At 34.5% G+C, this 17,599-nt stretch overlaps 4 protein-coding genes and 1 long non-coding RNA gene across 8 annotated transcripts; 3 read left to right on the top strand and 2 right to left on the bottom strand.

The window, feature by feature from the left end:
- Nucleotides 1-1,225: 1,225 nt before the first annotated feature.
- On the top strand, nt 1,226-3,095 carry LOC142537201 (uncharacterized). The gene is made up of 5 exons (XM_075642755.1): nt 1,226-1,459; nt 1,542-1,626; nt 1,767-2,248; nt 2,462-2,735; nt 2,923-3,095. Exons 1-5 carry the CDS (start codon nt 1,454-1,456, stop codon nt 2,940-2,942), a joined length of 867 nt encoding a protein of 288 aa, XP_075498870.1. The 5' UTR covers nt 1,226-1,453; the 3' UTR covers nt 2,943-3,095.
- Nucleotides 3,096-3,972: 877 nt separating this feature from the next.
- Nucleotides 3,973-6,756, top strand: LOC142522169 (uncharacterized). Of its 2 annotated transcripts, none has more exons than XM_075625332.1 (8): nt 3,973-4,231; nt 4,880-4,960; nt 5,050-5,138; nt 5,244-5,318; nt 5,598-5,704; nt 5,785-5,862; nt 6,000-6,059; nt 6,232-6,756. In XM_075625332.1, exons 1-8 carry the CDS (start codon nt 4,109-4,111, stop codon nt 6,342-6,344), a joined length of 726 nt encoding a protein of 241 aa, XP_075481447.1. In that variant the 5' UTR covers nt 3,973-4,108; the 3' UTR covers nt 6,345-6,756. The 2 variants fall into 2 exon arrangements, with proteins under 2 accessions (XP_075481447.1, XP_075481438.1); XM_075625323.1 differs by having other exon boundaries at nt 5,779-5,862.
- A 1,503-nt stretch (nt 6,757-8,259) lies between these two features.
- On the bottom strand, nt 8,260-11,278 carry LOC142522161 (vesicle-associated membrane protein 721-like). Its single transcript, XM_075625311.1, has 5 exons — nt 10,914-11,278; nt 9,697-9,838; nt 9,499-9,619; nt 9,328-9,390; nt 8,260-8,687 (listed from the first exon to the last, which is right to left on the bottom strand). The coding sequence occupies exons 1-5, from the start codon at nt 11,101-11,103 to the stop codon at nt 8,541-8,543; spliced, it is 663 nt and encodes a 220-aa protein (XP_075481426.1). The 5' UTR covers nt 11,104-11,278; the 3' UTR covers nt 8,260-8,540.
- A 1,207-nt stretch (nt 11,279-12,485) lies between these two features.
- Nucleotides 12,486-13,436, top strand: LOC142537200 (uncharacterized). Of its 2 annotated transcripts, none has more exons than XR_012818493.1 (2): nt 12,486-12,804; nt 12,978-13,436. It is a non-coding gene; the product is annotated as an uncharacterized LOC142537200 (long non-coding RNA). The 2 variants fall into 2 exon arrangements; XR_012818494.1 differs by having other exon boundaries at nt 12,486-12,867.
- A 506-nt stretch (nt 13,437-13,942) lies between these two features.
- On the bottom strand, nt 13,943-17,599 carry LOC142522144 (guanine nucleotide-binding protein-like NSN1). 2 transcript variants are annotated; one of them, XM_075625299.1, is made up of 9 exons: nt 17,450-17,599; nt 17,117-17,361; nt 16,695-16,812; nt 16,442-16,615; nt 15,891-16,126; nt 15,437-15,701; nt 15,174-15,353; nt 14,551-14,762; nt 13,943-14,433 (listed from the first exon to the last, which is right to left on the bottom strand). In XM_075625299.1, exons 1-9 carry the CDS (start codon nt 17,466-17,468, stop codon nt 14,083-14,085), a joined length of 1,800 nt encoding a protein of 599 aa, XP_075481414.1. In that variant the 5' UTR covers nt 17,469-17,599; the 3' UTR covers nt 13,943-14,082. The 2 variants fall into 2 exon arrangements, with proteins under 2 accessions (XP_075481414.1, XP_075481423.1); XM_075625308.1 differs by having other exon boundaries at nt 16,701-16,812.

Below are 17,599 nucleotides of genomic sequence, written 5' to 3'. Positions count from 1 at the left end.
CAAAAATATGAATATTTGTGAATAGATACAATCAAAACCATTGACGATATATATAAAAAAAATAAAAACATTCATTCTGATTGAAGCATTACATCATGAGTGTATTCATGAATCAACTTCTCGAATTTTCGAAATCATAAATAGATCACTATATGATTTGAAATGTTTGAGTTGAAATCATTGTTATAATTATAACTTTTACTATAATATTGATAAACGTATGATCATGTAAAAATTATTTTTCGACGGTGTTAGGTAAATTATATGTTCAACCAAGTTGAAACAAAAATAATTTTTTGTTTTACCTTGGTCTTAATCTTGCCAACTCAAGATGGAGACCTGTGTATTTAATTTATGATGCAGAGAATGTATGTCGGCCGTTGTTTAAAGCGTACACGATGCATGTATCCCCAAGAAGGAACGTTGACCTTTGTTCACTTTCATGATGTCTTCTATCTTCATAAATTGTCGCTCCGCATTGCTTTCTTACAAGCTAGCTATGTTTTTCTATGCTAGCCAGCTTCTGGGCAAATGAAATATGGTGATTGGGTTAATAATCTCAAATAAATATGATGCTAAACTAAATAAAATTTCACTGACTTTAGTATTAACACGTAGAATTCGAGTCAAATGTTGGATGAATAAATGATTCTCAATATATAAATCTATATTTTAAAACTTGATGATTCAATAATGTTAAAACAATCAATGTTTTATGATTCACGCTTATTTGATATAGTGTCTGGTTTTTAACGAACCAGACCGTTCTGTACATGTAGTTTCACTTTTAAAAAAGTGTTCATTTGGACCACTAAAGGGGAGATGATATAGCCCATTTTCGGTCTTTTCATACCACATCATATTTATTTAGACACCATTGTGTCTCAAACCGAGCTATTTCGGCTTGATACACCGTACTAATATTATGTCTTTCTAAATTAATTATTTTGTGAATGGGGTATTATTTTTTCGTGGTGTACATCACATCATGTAAAAATATCTTGGGATATTTAATGTTTTTAAAATAGTTTATCGGGTGCTTTAAGATTTTTTTTATTTTATATTAAGATTTGAACGAGTCATTCTTGGGAAATAGACAAGTTTGTGTTATTTGCTCCGATTAATGAAAGGATAACATTCCCTCAAATAGAATTTATGAATTTGATGTTGACTGCAAAACAAATTGCCTATAAAACGAATCCGTTTCACAAGACAACCATCCCTCACTCAGACCTTAGTTGTCTCACATCTTCTTAAATTCAGCCCGAGATTTATAGACTTTCCCATATGAAAATATTCCAAATTTTACATAAGAAATAGCCAAAATTTCAAGAATCTTTGGTATATACAGACAGCAGAGATAGATTTCTTCTGTTCTGCCCATTTTACAAAGAATAATTATGTCACACACCCCATCCATCATTTCAATTCAATAAAATATTACCAACATAACATGCAGGTGAGCTAGCTTTGTGATTTTATTCAATATGAAATCAAAAGTGCAATAATACCATTTTTCTTGTTGTTTTTAAATGTGGCAGATTCTTCATTGGCTCCCCAACATTGCCTCAGAGTCTCCCAAAGTGCCAACTTTTAGTCCCTTTGTCAAGAAAAAAAGTCTTCAAGGTAAGAAGATAACCCTTTCTAGTGTCGATTCTTACATGGTGTAAATAAGTCGAGTTCAAAGAAATAATGTAGGTCGAGCTCAAGATCCATGCAGTATACATTCAAACCATGAAATTCAAAGTTTTTTGGTCTCATTGCAGAAAAAAAAAATTTTGGTTCAATACTTCTGCATAAAGAACGCATGCTTAAACAAAGGCAATTGAAGCGAGTGGAACCGATCAAGTTGTGCTGCAAGAACTTAAATGTTTCCTACTTCTTTCGGGGAAAAAACATCCAAAAGACTTGGTCTTACCATACTGTACAACTAAAAAGACTTGCAAGCTTTCGCAGAAGGCAGAATTATGTCCATTCCATGAAGATGAAATCCGAAGAAATAGCAAGAGGATTAGGCGTTTCACACATGGCAGATTCTCCTACAACTTATGTAGGGAGTAAGATCTTGCCCATTACAGATATAACCCAGTCATTTGCAGCAAACTGTAAGGATCAATGCAGCAACGGATGCACGAACGAAAAGGCCAGTGGCGGAAGAACCAAGGCCATTTCAAGGATGAAGGAGTTGCTGAAACGGGCTGCTGCTGCTGCTAAGGCTGAAAAGGGAGGAAAATATATTGGTAGAAAGGTATATTCTGCTTGTCACATACAAGGGACAGTTTGAATAGCGACTTCGATCAATTTTTTGTCTTTTTCTTTTTTATTTATGGCTTCTTTGACTAAATATTGGACGATGCTATATATTTTAACAAACGGAGGTTGTTTTCTTAAATTCAAATTTGCGTAGAGTCACAGGTTGATATTTGACATTAACTGGAGGAACAATTACATGATCTTACAGGCGATGCATCTTCGGAACAAACCGGCTTTAAAGACAATGCCAGATTATGATCAACTTAGCAATCAGTCCCCAAAGATCAGTTTTAGATGGGATACGGAGAGTTGCTCAACTGCTTCCTCTGCTTATTTGACGTTTTCGGGGGCAATTTCAGTGACTTATCCGATGAGAATCAATGATCAAGTATTTGCAAGTGCAGCAGCTTCTGTGAACTCTACTCCTTCACATGCTAGAGGTCGTTCTGGTAGAGGAAATTGGATCACCACTGATTCTGAATGTAAGGCTCTTTTCTACATAGTTGCACATTAACAAGATATCTGCATAACCTGGAAAATATGATTCCTCCCGTCCTATATTTTTTCGAATCTTGATTTTCCTCTGTTGCACAAAAATCCTTTCTCCTCCAACATCAATTATTGACTTTTTGGACATTTTTTCTAATGTTTATGTTCGATTCTGGACAGTTGTGGTACTGGAGTTGTGAAAATTGGAGTCGTGAATAGTTGTCTGAAGATTGAAGGAACTTTGCACCAAATCCCAGATGCTTAAGTTTTTGCCTCTATTTTGTATGGATTTTGAAACGATCGATGCCACATAAAATGTTTGATTTGAGAATGAATTCGTGATCTTGTTCTAGGGGGAAATTAATGTAAATTTTTAAGTTGATCTGTTTAATGAAGATATCTCACCTGAAAATCGATGTTGAGACCCATGATTTCTTATGGATTTGGAAAATAGAATAGTTTAGCCAAAAAAAATTCTCTACTTAATGGAGAAGGACTCCAGGTTTTCCAGAATCGGTGAATTCTTTACAAATAACAATGTTTCATCACAGCACATTTTACACGGAGCGGAAGGCCAAAAATGTTGTAAAAATTAATGTTTATAAATTATATTAGAGTATGTCTCTTGTGAGACGGTCTCACGAATTTTCATATGTGAGACGGATCAACCTTACCGATGTTCACAATAAAAAGTAATACTCTTAGCATAAAAAGTAATTTTTTTTCATGGATGACCCAAATAAGACACATGTCTCACAAAATACGATCCGTGAGACCGTCTCACACAAGTTTTTGTCATTATATTATAGATCATCAAAATTATAAACTTGTACAAATATTAAGTTCATTTATATGCGACAAAATGTTCTTTGTGCTGCCCGTAATAAGGAAGATTTTAATGCAATTTAGTTAATACTTTTTCAGTCAGAAATTTTGACGGGAAAAATGAAAAGATTCATAGAATGAAGAGTTTGAATATTTTATCCATATTTAAAATTAAGATAAAGTAAAATTTGACATTAATTCTAAAATGACATCTAGTGTTTTAATAATTAATAAAAAAGTAATAATGTATCCTACTTTTTTTTATAAATTCAAAAGTATTGATAATGTTATTTTTACCTATATTTTTTAATTTATAAAAATTATATGATTTATTTTTAATCAATACTTAAAAAAATGCAAAAAACTTAATTCAAATAAAGAATATTAAATGAGAGTGAAGAAAAGGCGGGTGTCATCAAAAGCCCAAACAAAGAAATGTAATCCTTGTACTCTTTGGATCGGCTATAAAATATACTGGCAGTTATTAAATCTCCAACAATCTAGGGTTTTTAGGGTTTCTGTTTTCGCCAACGTAAAGCAAATGGATAGATACCACAAGGTGGAGAAGCCGAAGCCTCAATCTCCCGTCAATGAGAATGAGATTCGAATTACTTCTCAGGGTTTGGTTCGTAATTACATCAGCTATGCCACTTCCCTACTACAGGTATCATTTTCCCATTTTGATTTGTTCTTATTCCGATTTTCTTTTGTTTTATTCTTGTCTTTTTTTTTTAAACAAAAGTTATGTGTTGAGTCTTCTAGCATTTGTTTTGTTGTGGCTTTTCCGTTCATCTTTTTGGCATTTTGTGTGCATTTTTGCTCCACTGCTGAGACTTGGGATTCGAAATTTAGAGTGTTGAAACTTTGTGGAATAGTTACATGAACCGTATATTTGTTATGATTTTTCCTGGTGAGACTGGTTTTTGTTTTGATTTTGTTTTTGGTGTCTGTTTCGTTGTTTCCGTTGGTTTTATGATATAAGTTTGACGTTTACATGTTCACATCCGGTGGCCAACCAGTTTAGCTCAGATTTTGAAGCTCATGTGTTTGCAAGTTTGTAATAACTTGTTCATACGCGGCGCTTATTATAATCTGGATACTGTTACTCCCACCTTTAATCAACAACAGTTCATATTCCACACCATTTTTTTCATTACTCTGGAATAAGTGTTCAGCTACCTGAGTGCAAATAGTTATTACTCTGTGCACAATCAAGGGCCTCTTTTTTATTCCAAGTATTGTTGACTGCAAATAATACATCAGTTGCCTAAGATTTTCTGTTTAGTAATTGCATTATTCATCCATTTCTCAGGAGAGACGAGTGAAGGAGATTGTCTTGAAAGCAATGGGTCAAGCCATAAGCAAGACAGTAGCTATTGCAGAGATCATTAAGGTTGTTATGCTCATTTTTTACAGTGCTATTGTTTCCCGTTTTCAATACCATGCCGAGGAATCAATCCTTTCCTTTCTTGTTTGAAACAGAGAAGGATTCCTAGACTCCATCAGGACACTGCCATCAGTTCATTGAGCATAACTGATACTTTTGAACCCATTGAAGAGGGCCTTGAAACGTGAGTTTGTGTTTTTGGCCTTCTGATTTTGCTCTAGCATTATGAATTCTTCTTATTGATGTGTGTGCTATACTGCTATGCTCATCTGTTGGATGTCTCATACAGTGTGGAGCAGACACGTCATGTCTCAATGATTTCAATCACCCTTTCTTCGAAGGAGCTTAACAAGAATTCTCCTGGGTAATTTTCACGATCACATTTAGTTATTTTTGTGTAAATGCCCGTTGAGGAAGAAACGCAGGCATGACTAATTTGACAACCTCTTTATCTGAGGCACATGAGGTGCTATGACTATCTTTTATTGATTTATTGACATTTGTTCTTGTCATTCTAAACTTCAAGCATTATTTTGCGTCTTCTTCTTGTTTGTCGGCTTCGTTAGTGAGGTTGTTGGCAACCAAACTCTGTTATGTTCCTTTTCTCATTGTAATGTATTCTGAATTTGTTTGTTTGATCTAGGTATCAAGCTCCATTGCATGTAAATCAAACTAAACCGTATTATATCTATCAGCCACAACCACCACCTCCAAGACAAGCACATGCAGTGTACAACACCGATTACAGAGGTAGGGAAGTGACTGAAATTCGATATTATAGTCTTTGCTATATTTGACAGTAAGCATAAATTTGATGTTTATAGTTTTAGATAATTATGGACGAGGAAGAGGTCGCGGCAGAGGGAGGGGGGGAGGTTGGACTAGAGGTGGATATGGAAACTACCAAGGTATTTATACCCTTCCTCCTGATATCATCTAGTTCTAGCAACCTGGTTATCCTGGCTATTTATCTAGTGTATCTGCCCATGTTTTTTTTTTTTTTTTGTGTATATTTGGTGTCTCATGGAGTATTTCTTCTTCACAGATAATGGTGGATATCCTAATTGGGGCCGTGGCAGTGGACGTGGTGGTTGGAGTTATAATGGTCTGTGTTTATCCTATCAGAATTTAGAAATATTTCTGCTATTGATTTCCTTGGAGATTCGGTGTTTTTTTCGTATCTAGGGTCACATGTTTTCTCAAATATGCTTTTATTGCTAATATTAATATATTTATTGCTTGTGGTTTTCATCTCAAGAATTTCCTTTTATTATTAGGTGGGGGATACTTAAGAGGGAGAGGTGGAAGTGGAGGTGGCAGAGGCCGTGGCCGTGGCCGTGGAAGTGGAAGGATGGGTAACCACCCAAGAAGCGGTGGTTACCAAGTATAGTTGGGAGGGTTTTCTTCTTTGCTTATGGAAAATGCTTGGTATGGTTTGGCTTGGCTTCGTTTGTTCCGGTGTTCAAAGTTGGCTTTCTATTTCATGAGATTGTGGCTTGTTACATAGGGTTGTTAGCAGCTGATATGTTTATAGCTATCTGTATGTGGGCAAGCTTTGTTGCAGACGTATACTCGTTTTACAGAGCCAAAAAGCAAAGGCAAGCAACCAATTTTTACTGCCATCATTTTTTAAATTGTTTCATCCTTTTATTAAACAATACGTCAAGTATGATATAGATTTTATTGTGATGCCTTAAGATTAATCTTCAGTGACCGAATTCGGATACAAATGTCCAAAAATTTCATGTAAATCTATCAGTTATGTTCGAGGACACATAAAATTGTACTGTTTCGTTCCATTACATCTTCAGAGGTGGTCATTGAAGGAATAAATTAATGTCACTTGACAAATTAATTACAAGCGTCCAGAACGAAATTATGAAATTATAGTTTGTTAATATAATGAAGTTGTCGACTAATCTGTTGATTTTCACGAATATTCTTAATTCTGTCCGGTCCAGAGTTATTTTAGTATATTTCTAATAAGACCTACATGAAAAAATGAAATACAACATAAAAAAATAAAGATTAGAAAAGAGAATAAATTCTTTTTAAAGATTTCAATTTTAAAAAATGGTTAAGCATTTGTCCAATTGGTTAAAAAAATGTTATCGGTTTTAGGATTTTTAATATCTAAATTTCCATAACATATATATGTTTACAACATATGATTGTCAATTTCGATTGTAATTTTTTCAATAAATAAATGAATTCGAGAATTATATGACAAATTTTTTTTATCTGGAATATTAAGAATTCTTATATTAAAATTATTCAAAAATATTTAGAAATCTTTGATCTTCTGTCAATATTTATCCGGAGTATTGACAAATATTAAATTTAGATTAAAATCGGTATTATATACGAGACTTCTTCAAAAGGATTAACATGATATTCTCCTAAAATATCAATAAAAATAGAGTTTGTGCAACTTTAAGAACATCAAAATCAAAAAAATACAATATTAAATTACTTCAGAAATATAAACTTAAAATTTGTACTATTTCAGGAGTATTGATTGATATATTACAAAATTAAATATTTACTAATAAGTTGCTTCTTTGGGATTACAGCATAATAGTACATGTAAATATCAATATATTTACCCCACAAAAAATCAATATATTTTAAATTCACATTAAATGAATATTTTTCCACAATATCGACAAATCATAAAACTTAAATATACATTCTCAAAAAATATTGATAAATATTAAGATATTACATCAATATTTTTCCTGAATATTTAAAATACATATTTGTCAAGAACGTTAACAAATATAATATCATTGGTCAATATTTTTCGATAATATTGGCAGATAATAAATCAACATTCTTTACAAATATTGACGCATAGTAGATTTAATATCAATTCTCTTCAGGAATTTTGTCGGATATTAGATCTGAAATCGATATCTTTCATGAATATTGATGATCTTTAATTTAAGATCAATAATTTCCCAGAAATATTGTCTAATCTTTGATCGAATATCAATAGTTTTTAGGAATATTGACAAATTTGAAGTCTTAGATCAATATTCTTAAAAAAAAAAAATCATTATCATTTATAGGTCTTAGATCTTATATCATAAATCTGTTTAGATTATCAAAACAAAATCACGTCATGCTATTTTCACGGGCATCCATACAAATTTAAAAGTTGTTTCTTGAGGACATCCAAAAGGTAAAAACATTTGTGCTGGAGATATAAGAGTTCCCAGAAATACTCAGAGCTATATTATTCATGACTAAGATTACTATAATAGTCTTGATCACAAATCTATTTTGACAGGATCTTAATCATCTATCAACAAGTAATTTATCTATAACTGATATAAGATTGTCAGAGGAGAAGGTTTAAATTGAGAAACGAGTAACAACAAAAACATCTCAAGTTTCCTAGAAACATCAATAATGACACTTCAAACTGGCATTTTAAGAGGATTTGGAAATACAAAACTATACAACAATTGTCACACAAGATACAGATCATACAGACATGAATAGCGTGATGTATCACCAAAATTTCAAGTGAAACTGATAATGCAAATGTGGCAGCGTGAATGACCGGCTTACCAAACACAGGCTAATGACATTTGAATCCACCACAGACCGACAAAACAATGATAAGGATCAGGGCGATGATAATGCCAAGAACAATTAGCTTTATCTTCATGTTTTGCAACCACATCTTTCTCCTCATCTTGGTTCCTTGTGTCCTGAAATCTTGTGCCTGTGACGGGAGATTGACGGCTCATGAATATCCAGTCTACTGTAAAACCACATTATAAAGCTACATACGAGAAAGCAAATGACATAATAAAAGGAGACTCCACGGTGTAGCAATAATAAAAAAATTGAAAGAATCCCACGGGAGAAAGTCACGGACAAGGTGGAAAAAGTATGAAGTAGCCCAAAAAAACAGAATAGAGCTATAAACTGCATTGAAGGCCAGATGTCAGTAGGATCCTCAACATATCAACTGGTATTTAAATATCCAATCCAATAAAACCAACCACAGTGGTACCACAAATCAATTTACAGACACAAATCCAAAATTGAGACCATTAAAGTAGTTTAAATTATTTTTTAATAATCCATAAAGTTCTATAAGCAGCAATTCTGCTTCAGAAATTTTTGCAAATCTAAACACGTAATATCAATTCCTACATGTATATCACGAGCAGAGTTGATAGATTCATATGATTTCTACAAGACTGCAATAGAGGCATAACCTCAGATGAATTCAAACTATCGGACTCCAAATCCATATAAAATTACGCAGATATGGCATTCAAATCAACATGTAACAGCAAGAGATCCAATTTTCAGAACTTAAGATAATATACAATGTCTAACAGGACTTTACAAACCTGAGAACGAAGATTTTCAGTTTTATCAACCAGAAGTTCAATTTTCTCTCCACGGTCAAGAACCTGCATAGAAAGAAATCTCAGGGTTAAATGTCACACATTTCATCAGAAACCAAATGCATCCTAATTATCTCATCACATATTAGCAATCTGTGATCTTTAAATTGTCACCTTTTCAATGTTTTCCATCATCACCCCTTTAACTTCTGAAACCTGAGCTTTCACCTTTGCAAGCTTGCTAATCTCCTCTGGATGATCCACACAATACTGCATTTGCTCCTTCATTTTGGGTCTAAGTTTTGATGACATAAGAATTAATCTAATGGGCATAGAAAGGCAAAGAAAATTGTCATTAAAAGAGAATATTACCCAAACTCTTTATTCAGGCTGTTGGCAACAGCTGTTGCAGCCTTCCCTCCTGCATATTTCTTGGTGAAATCCTCCTTCACTCGCTCAAGAAATGCAATCGGAATCTGTCTTCCAGCAGATCCAACAGCCACGACACAATAAGCTGTTTCCCAACAATAGTTATTTTTTATCCATCAAAAGAAGTATGAAAATAAAGTAAATTAGAAATCAAAAGCAACATAGGTGTATCAGTCGTGTATCATATACATCATACAGCAACCGACCGATACACGTGTACAAGGTTCCTGATAAATCAAACAATCAATACCAAGAAAATCTTTGATGAATTTCATTTTCGAAAACACAATACTAGATGAATGAAGTTAAAACTGGAAACTACATGGGTGGTCACCACTACTGTAGGTGTCCATTATGTTGAAGCAGACAGCAACCTGGTCTATATAGGAATATGAAACTTAAGACTGAATTAAAGCGAGGGTGTGAAGAGTGGAAAAGCCTTGTGAGGTCCAGGAACAGTGAGATATCGTCTCTGAAAAACAGAAGGCTATTCACATAACTTCAAGGTCACAAAGGAACAAACTTACGATTGCTTTATTGCACAAGAGACTCTATTTAAAGGTGAATTCAGTCCATGTAACATAAAATCACAGATATTAGCGCAGATAAAAAGGGTCACGTACAAACACATCAGAACCCCAACAGATCTACATCATGGTGTACAACATGAGATAACAGTATTTTAAATACCTATAGATATTAAAGAGTATTAATATCTATAAATGGGACAAATAAGCGACTTGACATAAAGTGAAAGAATAGACAATAAAACAACTCATCACTCTCCATACTATTGAACTGATGACTTAAAAATTCCGTCAAGGCAATTGTAGATTTCTACCGAGTGAGGGCCCTTGTCTCTCACAAAGTCGTTTTCACTAGTTGTTACCAATTTCGCTAAAAATTGGAGTCACCCATTCAAACGAAATCGCACTTCAAAAATTTTAACAGCCGATCCAGAACCTGTAGCAAAAAGGTTCTAAGATACTAAAGGGTAAGTCACACCGAAGGACCACGAAACAACCCCTAAAATCTAAAAATCAAGCGAATCGGAGAATAACCAAAACGAGCACGCAAAAAAAGAATTAACAACCAGCCAATCATATCCAATAAACAAAACAAACATGGAAACAAATAGATCAGACACGGCGCCGCCTTACTGAATCCATCCTCGACGAGATAATTGAAGGTGTGTCCATCGCAGTTGTACGTAAACTTATTATTGGTGGCTGGAAGTTTCTGTAAACACTGCGCCGCGATTCCGGTGAAATTCCCCGTGAACTCAGTGTACTCCGCCAGGATTACCGTTCCACGCGCCACAAAACTGTAGATCAACGAGTGCTGCCCCATTCCCCCTCCTCTCTCCGGTGAAAAACCCTAGACCGAACCTCTGAATATGTGAGTATGAATCTGTTTTTGAATGTTCTAACGAAAAATGAAGAGAGAAGTGTGACCGAATAAGTTATATGGATTTATATGGGAAAGTCTAGAGAGAGAGAGAGAGAGAGGGATAAGGAATTAGGCGGAGGAAGCGTGACATTGCCGGGACAATGACATCTCCTCATGTACAGTTAATAGTTTAAACAGCATGTATGTAGTTAGATGATCTCATAAAGTTTTATGTGTTAGGTGGATTAATCTTATCGATATTCACAAAAAAAATAATACTCTTAGTATAAAAATAATATTTTTTCATAGATGACCCTAAATAAAAGATCTGTCTTACAAAATACGACTTGTGATATATCGTCTCACACAGATTTTTACCTAGTTTTAAGTACATCACGTTAGTGAGATTTTTCTTATAAAAAATATATTTAAATATGATTATACCTAAGAGTTTGATAAAGTACAATATATTAATAATGTGTAGTTTGGAAATTGGAACTCCATTTATCTCAGTAAAAAAAAAAAAGACTCAAATATGAAATTTGTACGGGCATGATTTGGAAAATGATTTTTTAGAGTAAATGGAAATTATGATAATAATAATATCTGAATGAAATTAACAAGTCGTTGAGAACATATCAAACTAACTAAAAAAGTGTCTTCGAAATGGTAATCCATAATTTTCAATGCTTCGACCACCTCACCAATTCTTCTTCTTTTTGAAAAACACATATTGGTAGATAATAAATTCTCTAATTGTTCACTTTCAGTGATTGTGTCGATGAATTCGGGAAAAGAAAACGTGCTTAATTTTATATTTTTTTTAAAAAAAAACATTTCATATAATTTGTTACTTTTAGGTTAGACTTAAATTGATCAAAATTTTCACTCCACTTACTCTTTCCTAACATGCATTACCATTTTTTCTAGCTTTTCGGTAGATGTTTCGGCTATTATTGTTATTGCTCGTGATTTGAAATTCCGTGATTTGAAATTGGATCTGATTCATCTAGTCGATATATATAGCGGTTAATTTAGTTGATCATGGTTCTTATATTATAAAAATAAATCTCATAGATTAATATCCCTGAATATTTATGATAAAAAATATTATTTTTCCATTAGTTGATAAAAAAACATATATCATAATAGTTTTTGAAGGTTTGATGATACTTACAATTATATCAATTTTCTCGATTCAATGAACCTTTTCTCTTCACTGTATCTGAAGTTTGAGTTAGGTACGGAACGATAATGCCGATCAGCTTCAGTGTGTACGTGTATGTATGTGTATATATATTAATATTAATATTATTTATATTATCCAATATAGTACTCCAACGACAACCCATGAGATCGGCTACAATTTACTATTTTAATAACAATCAATTACTTGCCAGTTCCCCGCTAATACTCCAACGACAACCCATAGAGATCGGCTACTGCTCGTAATCCAGCTCTCTTTGAATTTCCTTTCTGAATCCGAATTCCCCGATCTACTATTCTTACTGTTACACCGCGAAAAGTGAAGAAGAATGAAGATGAGGGGAGTTGGGAAACTAACACCACAGTCCTGCTACTCACCATGTTCACGGCTACCTCGTATCGCAACGAAAATCCTCCGATCCCACTGATTTTCTGAAGGAGGCGCAAGAATTCCAGGTGCCCACGATCCATCTCTGCAAATAAATGTGTTTTCTGTGACGGGTTCGATTTGATAATTAGGTTCGGACATATATATGATGAGTGGCTTTATATGCTTGGTTGCAAACTTGCAATTTCGATTAATGGCTAGTAGATTTGAATCAATCCTAACATTGAAGAAGTATCTGCAGGAGGATGTGCTGGAAAGAGTTAGCCGAGCTAGGGAGAAAGCTATGCGTGAAGAAGAGGATGGCATAGAGTTAGTTTCCAAGTCCATTGAAGGAGGCATATCAGCCGTCGATGATGTTGCATCGAATGCATCCACAGCTTTATCCTCTGCCATGGATAATGTTACAGCGACTGCATCCTCTACCATTGGCGACGTGACAGCGACTACATCCTCAGCCGTATACGACGTACTGCGACTGCATCCTCGGCTATTGATGCATCTGAAGACGTGGTTAAACGATCAGCAGGCCGATTTCCGAGTATTATTCCAAAGCCAGGTAACGAAGATCCCTAGTCTTTAGAGAACTAAACGAGTAGTCGTTTATACTTTGATGGGGATATTCTTGTACTGTCTTGTATTTGATCAAGCGTTCGTATTTTTTATAATATCGTCTTCAATGAAATAAGTAAATAAAATAAGAGGGTAGTTTGTACTTTTAATCGATTTGTAACGGCTGCATGTTTGATAGGATTGAATGATATAAGAATCATTTCATTATTTACAAGAATTCACAATAAAAAATAATACTTTTAACATAAAAATAATTACTTTTTCATAAATGATCAAAATAAAAGATATATATCACAAAATACGACTCGTGAGACCATCTCACACAAATTTTTGTCTTTTTTTATTTGATAACAGTTTTTGGAATGAGAACATCTATCTATTCTAATGAAAATACTTATTCTCAAAAACATGAACACCCATTCTCATTTTTCACAACCTTATACATACATATATATATTTATATTTATATTTTTTGAAATATTTGATAATAAATATTTATAATAATAAATAAAATCAATAAAAAAATTTAATTTTAGTTATAAATAAATATTAAAAATAATAATGAATTAATAATGCTACCATTTCAGAATTCGGAATAATAAATACAATATTACAAAATTTTCTTGTAAGAGAGAACAAAAAATACTGATAACCAGTAAATGACACTAATTTAATTCCACAAGCCAAAATCTTAGGATTCACAACATATTGAACCAATTCAATTAAAAACCTGGGACTCATTTGATGACATAAATACCTGCTGTAGCACTCCTCAGTTACTCGGTATCCAATTCAACCCCAGAAGGCACTTCAAACCGATTCTTACTGCTAGCTGCGGAACCATCATAGGCGACATCCGTGGCAGTTTCTGTTCTCATATAATCAACCCCAAAATCATAATCATCATCCATACCATGTTCCATGGTAGATGGTCGACTATCCTTTTTCAATCTTTTCTTCTCTGCTTTTTTCAACTTCGTGTTTAGCATGCCCTCCTCGGAATACAACTTCTTGTTTTGTTTTCTATTTGCATGTTTTTCTTTCTCTGGGATATCACCCTTTTCGTTAGATTCCATGGACTCATCCTCGACGTTGTTCTGAGTTGAAGCTGGTGGTTGTTCATCATGCTGCATAAACATACTCAACCAAATTTACTTAGACTTATCAATAGTGTGGAAATCTAAGAGAGCATGTAAGAGACTGAATTCCTGAAAAAGGATACAACATGTGGAAAAATCACTAACCTCAACAATCATCATGCTGAACTTAATGGGAAGATTTGATGGAACTTCAACTGGGTTGAAATCATTCACAGATTTCAAACTGCCGATAAACGAAGATTCACCACCATAAACTTCATCCACATTGAACTCTTTCCCAAGTTGTGAGACGATTTTAGCCTCAGAAGGCTCCTCTACATTCCGAATGGGAGGCATGGTGTAATATGGAATTTTACCTACGGGGAGATTCACAAATAAAAATCATGTTATTTTAACCCCCGCTTGCACTGTGTCTAAAAAGGCAAAGCTATTTTGTTTGCATTCACTGTCGACTTAAGTTTTCAGCACTTTTTTCCAATTTTCAAATCAGCAAAAAACGCAGAAGTTCTCCAAACTCACTCCTTCATGCTAAAAATAAGTGTAGCTTAGTGCTAGGGCACGGAATTTTGTGCAAGTCCACAAAACTAAAACAGAAAAATTTTAGAAACTAGGAAAATAATGAGTAATAATATAAGCCTATAGAATTTTTTGTTGGGATGGGGGGAGGGGGTGGGGATTGTAACCACTCCTGCCAGCCCATCTAGATTCGCCTCCCATGCAATAATACATGTTCTTTTGATGAAGTTCATAGAGATGAGCAGTCATACCTACATTCCAGTCATGCAAAACAATCCTTGCAGCAGATTCAACATCTACAATACCACCTTTTTTTAGCTTTCCCCGGACTGTAGCAACTATCTGAAGGAAATCGTCAACAGAACTAAACCCAGGAATCTTATACAATGTCACTAATATTTTATCTGGGCAAAGCTTGAGGATTTCCTTAACTGTAAAGTTAATACCCAGGAATAAAATAAATACTCAATTATGAAATCAAGATCAGTGGAGAATCTTAAAAACAAGAACTCACCAGGACCAATTGGATCATCTAATTTTTCAATTCTCTTGCAATTACGAAGAGCAATGGATGCATCAGTTTCAGATGATTTTAGCATGACAACCCCGGGACAATCCAATAATTTAACATTTTTATCCAGCTGAACTTCTTGCATAGATCTCGTCAAGCCAGGGGTGGCACCAACATTTGCAACCTGAGATCTTCTCAGGCTATTGATTAGGCTACTTTTACCTACATTGGGAAGGCCAATAACCCCCACCGTGATAGATTTTTTTATCTGCAGAAAAACTTGAAAATTAATTTCCCACAACAAACTAAATAGATGAATGACGTTACTATGCACTTTTAAGAGAAAAAGTACCATATACAATAAAAAAGTATGAAAAAGAGGAAAAGAAAATGAATTCCATGCATATACACCAAAGTTATCGAGTAGGACTCATATTAAATTTCCACCAATACTTACATCATGGCTTCTAGAATAATTTTTCAGCAATTTTATGAGAGTTTCAGCCCCCAGACAGTCACTTGTTTGCAGGATATTGCTTGCCTTCCCAGATTTCCCAGCCTTCCCAGCCTTTCGAGTAGATTTCCAACCCAGGTTTGATTTCTGTTCTTGGGTGCTGCATTTAAAGGCAACTGTTGGTAATTCCTCTCTAAGATAGTTGAGCCACTTTTCAGCAGCTTCACGAGGAACAAGATCTGAAACATGAGAAAAGTGTCAAGGTAACATATTTTGACGAGTTCTCTGCAAACCCTGAATGATGTGCACAGAAAGTACCTACGTGAATGATCTCTATGAAGTCAGAAGCATTTAAAACTAATGGAAATAAGCATAAATTCCATTGAATTAATTACAAACACAATATCTTTCAAAAAGATCACAACTTGCCAGCATTACAAGCTGATATATTCATTCACCAGAAAAAAGTGTTTTAGGGCCAGCACAGACTTTAACACTTGTCTCCAAACTTAGGACCATAAAGTCAGAAAAGAAATGCAGATGAGCAAGTATACCAATTTTATTGAGGAGCAAAACAAGACGTTTATCAGGCCCTGATTTCATCACCATGTTTTCCATGTCAACACAACGTGTACCAAGGGGATCTCGGGCATCAAGGACCTCCAAAATTACATCAGAAGCTTCGATAACTTTTACCAACTCCTTATAAAATGATTTCTCTGAGTTGTCTGGAACAAAGTAGAGAATTTTTTTAAAAAACAAATACATCAAACCAAAACATCAGAACACCAAAAATCTCTCACATACCCAAACCCCGAGTTTTCGAAGCTCGGATGGAATTCTCAGCGACTAACTCCTCACCACCAGAAATCTCTTCTCCTTTCATTTCCTCATCCTCCAAGAGCCCCAATTTTCTCTTTTGAGCCTAAAAAATTAAGAAAAAAGGTTTGGATGGCAGAGTCAAAATCCAAATGAAAAAACCTTTTAAATTATCTGATACCAAAGTCATGATTTCCCAGATAATGGATGGTGCAAGAAAATATTGTTTGGAGCTAAAAACATCAGGTAATATAACTGGAACCTGAATTGGTTTGTGAACACAAAACATCAAATAACAAATCTGAAACCCAAAAAGAACATCATGAAGTAATCGCAAATGTAGTAAACATGAGCCATCAATCAAATAGAATGCGCAATAGAATAATAAACTAAGAGCATAATCGAATTACCCTCTCCTTGCGAGCGGATTTCTTATCCTCTAGCTCCTGCAAGGCACGCTGGCGGCGTGCCTCGAGCGCCTTGAGCTCCTGTTCCTTAAAGGGCCAGTCATTGGGGATGCCCGGATCCTTCTCAACTTTGGATTTCTTATTGAATCCCAATTTCTTTGCTTCCTTAGCCTTCTTCTTGTGATGCTCCTTTACTTTCCGAATAACCTTGTACTTCTTCTTCAGAGACACCCTCTTGCTCTTGCTCTCTAGAGAAAATTCCAACACACAAATATGAGTACAGAGAAAAAAATAAAATCTGCTACTACACATGAACGGACAATCAAATATGAGTACTTTTGCTTTTCTTCACCATGGCTGGATTCTACGTGGAGACGAAGTGCGAGACGGAGGGGCACGGGTTTTATTAGGGTTTACAGGGGAAAGACAGGAAATAGAACACGCGGGTCGGGTAATATAGGTGTGTTTGAAAATGGGTGTAAATAA

This window comes from Primulina tabacum, chromosome 2, assembly GCF_025594145.1.
Source record: "Primulina tabacum isolate GXHZ01 chromosome 2, ASM2559414v2, whole genome shotgun sequence".
In the NCBI taxonomy this organism is placed as follows: Eukaryota; Viridiplantae; Streptophyta; class Magnoliopsida; order Lamiales; family Gesneriaceae; genus Primulina; species Primulina tabacum.
The sequence above is the reverse complement of the archived record's forward strand: the minus strand, read 5'-3'. Positions and strand labels throughout refer to the sequence as shown.